Source organism: Agrilus planipennis, unplaced genomic scaffold, assembly GCF_000699045.2.
Source record: "Agrilus planipennis isolate EAB-ADULT unplaced genomic scaffold, Apla_2.0 scaffold16, whole genome shotgun sequence".
NCBI lineage: Eukaryota > Metazoa > Arthropoda > Insecta > Coleoptera > Buprestidae > Agrilus > Agrilus planipennis.
The window spans coordinates 804,180-805,737 of record NW_020438946.1 but is presented as its reverse complement, the minus strand read 5'-3'; the positions used below and the strand labels follow the sequence as shown (position 1 = coordinate 805,737).

The 1,558-nt window shown below is 28.7% G+C and overlaps 1 protein-coding gene across 1 annotated transcript in view; it reads right to left on the bottom strand.

The window, feature by feature from the left end:
- Positions 1-597: 597 nt before the first annotated feature.
- LOC108744723 (palmitoyl-protein thioesterase 1) overlaps positions 598-1,558 on the bottom strand; it is a 6,635-nt gene continuing 5,674 nt past the window's right edge. The window contains exon 5 of the mRNA XM_018480632.2: positions 598-827. Coding sequence (XP_018336134.1) covers positions 702-827 — 126 coding nt within the window. The 3' untranslated portion in view covers positions 598-701. The remainder of the gene's footprint in view (positions 828-1,558) is intronic.

The following is a 1,558-nucleotide window of genomic DNA, read 5'->3' as shown; positions in this document are numbered from 1 at the left end:
AATTTCAGTTACGTACTCCTGACCTCAATCTTTTAGGGGTTATATATTCATTATTAAGTACCTATACTAGTATATAGATAACTATACGAATACTTAGTGTAAAACCTTTAAAGAACTGAAATTAAGATTATACAGTTTAAGTTGTAATAAGGTTTACGTCGGCCAGAGTTGTAGACCGTTCAAAACTAGAATCAAAGAACACCATAATATTTTAATTAATAAAATAAATTATATTCAGCTTAAACTGTACATTTAAACAATCAAAAACGTAATTTTAATCCAGATTATGTCCACTAATAATTAAAGTTTGTAACTATATTTGATTTGAATCTAAATCAACAGATATTTTAAACAGATCGCTAAAATTTTCTATTATTAAATGTAGGTACCTACTCTAGTTTGCATTTAAATCATTATCATTCTCTACCCCCTTTTATGAATTTGTGACTACATGATTAGTATAAATAAGGCTGTAATTAGGTTTAATTTGCTAATTATTACAAGATAAAACCACTGTGTGGTGAAATAATTATTGTTGTGGTTTTATAACAAAATTTTAGTGGGATATAGTTACATTACGAATAAAGAAATGTTTATTTGTTAGTATTTAATAAAAATTATCACCTTTGGTATTGTTACAATTTGATAAAAATTAAATGACCGTAATTTTATATAAAGCTAACATTTAAAAAGCGTGGTATTTATTTAAGAAATGGATTAATTATGTTACTTTCAAACCAGGTCCAGTTAAATCGCAGATGGTCCGAATTAATGGAAATAAAATGCATTCGTTGATTCTCATACAGATATTTAAGTCCAAGCCGGTCCTGTAAATAATTTAATTAAATATTAAAAGCTCTATATTATATACAAAGTTATTAGCATTTACAGTCTCTTCGTCGTCTTTATAACCAGTTAACGGTTTCAATTTTGTATTTCATAATAAAAGTATGCCGTTGCATTTCATTTACACTTTGTTTTTTTCTATACGTCAGTCATTGCGGGTTCTTTTTGTCGTGTATAAATTTTCAATCAGCGTTGTAATCCATTAGTTATATTATTCGCCAGTTGTTTAAGTAAGCAAAACCTCCGCGATGCACTGCTGTCATCAGTAAGCAGTATTAGCAGTAAAAAGCTAAAGCGAAAGACAAGGAAATCTTTTTTTATCATAATATAAAAGAAGTGCTTAGGTGCGCGGTATATAAGGGCGCGTTTCGCTCGACTTAATCAGACTATTTTATAAAGCTATCTGAAAAAAGAGGCTTTTGTTGTATTTTAACGACTCTAAACAATGAAAAATACCTACAGCGCACAAGTTGAATTTCCATTTGGACTTGAAAAATGAATCATGTCGCTCCTTATGACAAGGAAAATATTTGACATGCCGCCCAACTGGCGACGCTTCACAGAAATGCTTTTTATTAGCGAAAATTCTCGACTGTTTTTGTTTTTTCATAATTAGGAAACATCAACTTAATCGAATTGCTTTGAACAGTTGCTATGAATAAATAAATAAAATATAATAAAACAAAAATCAAAAATATATACACACTAAAAA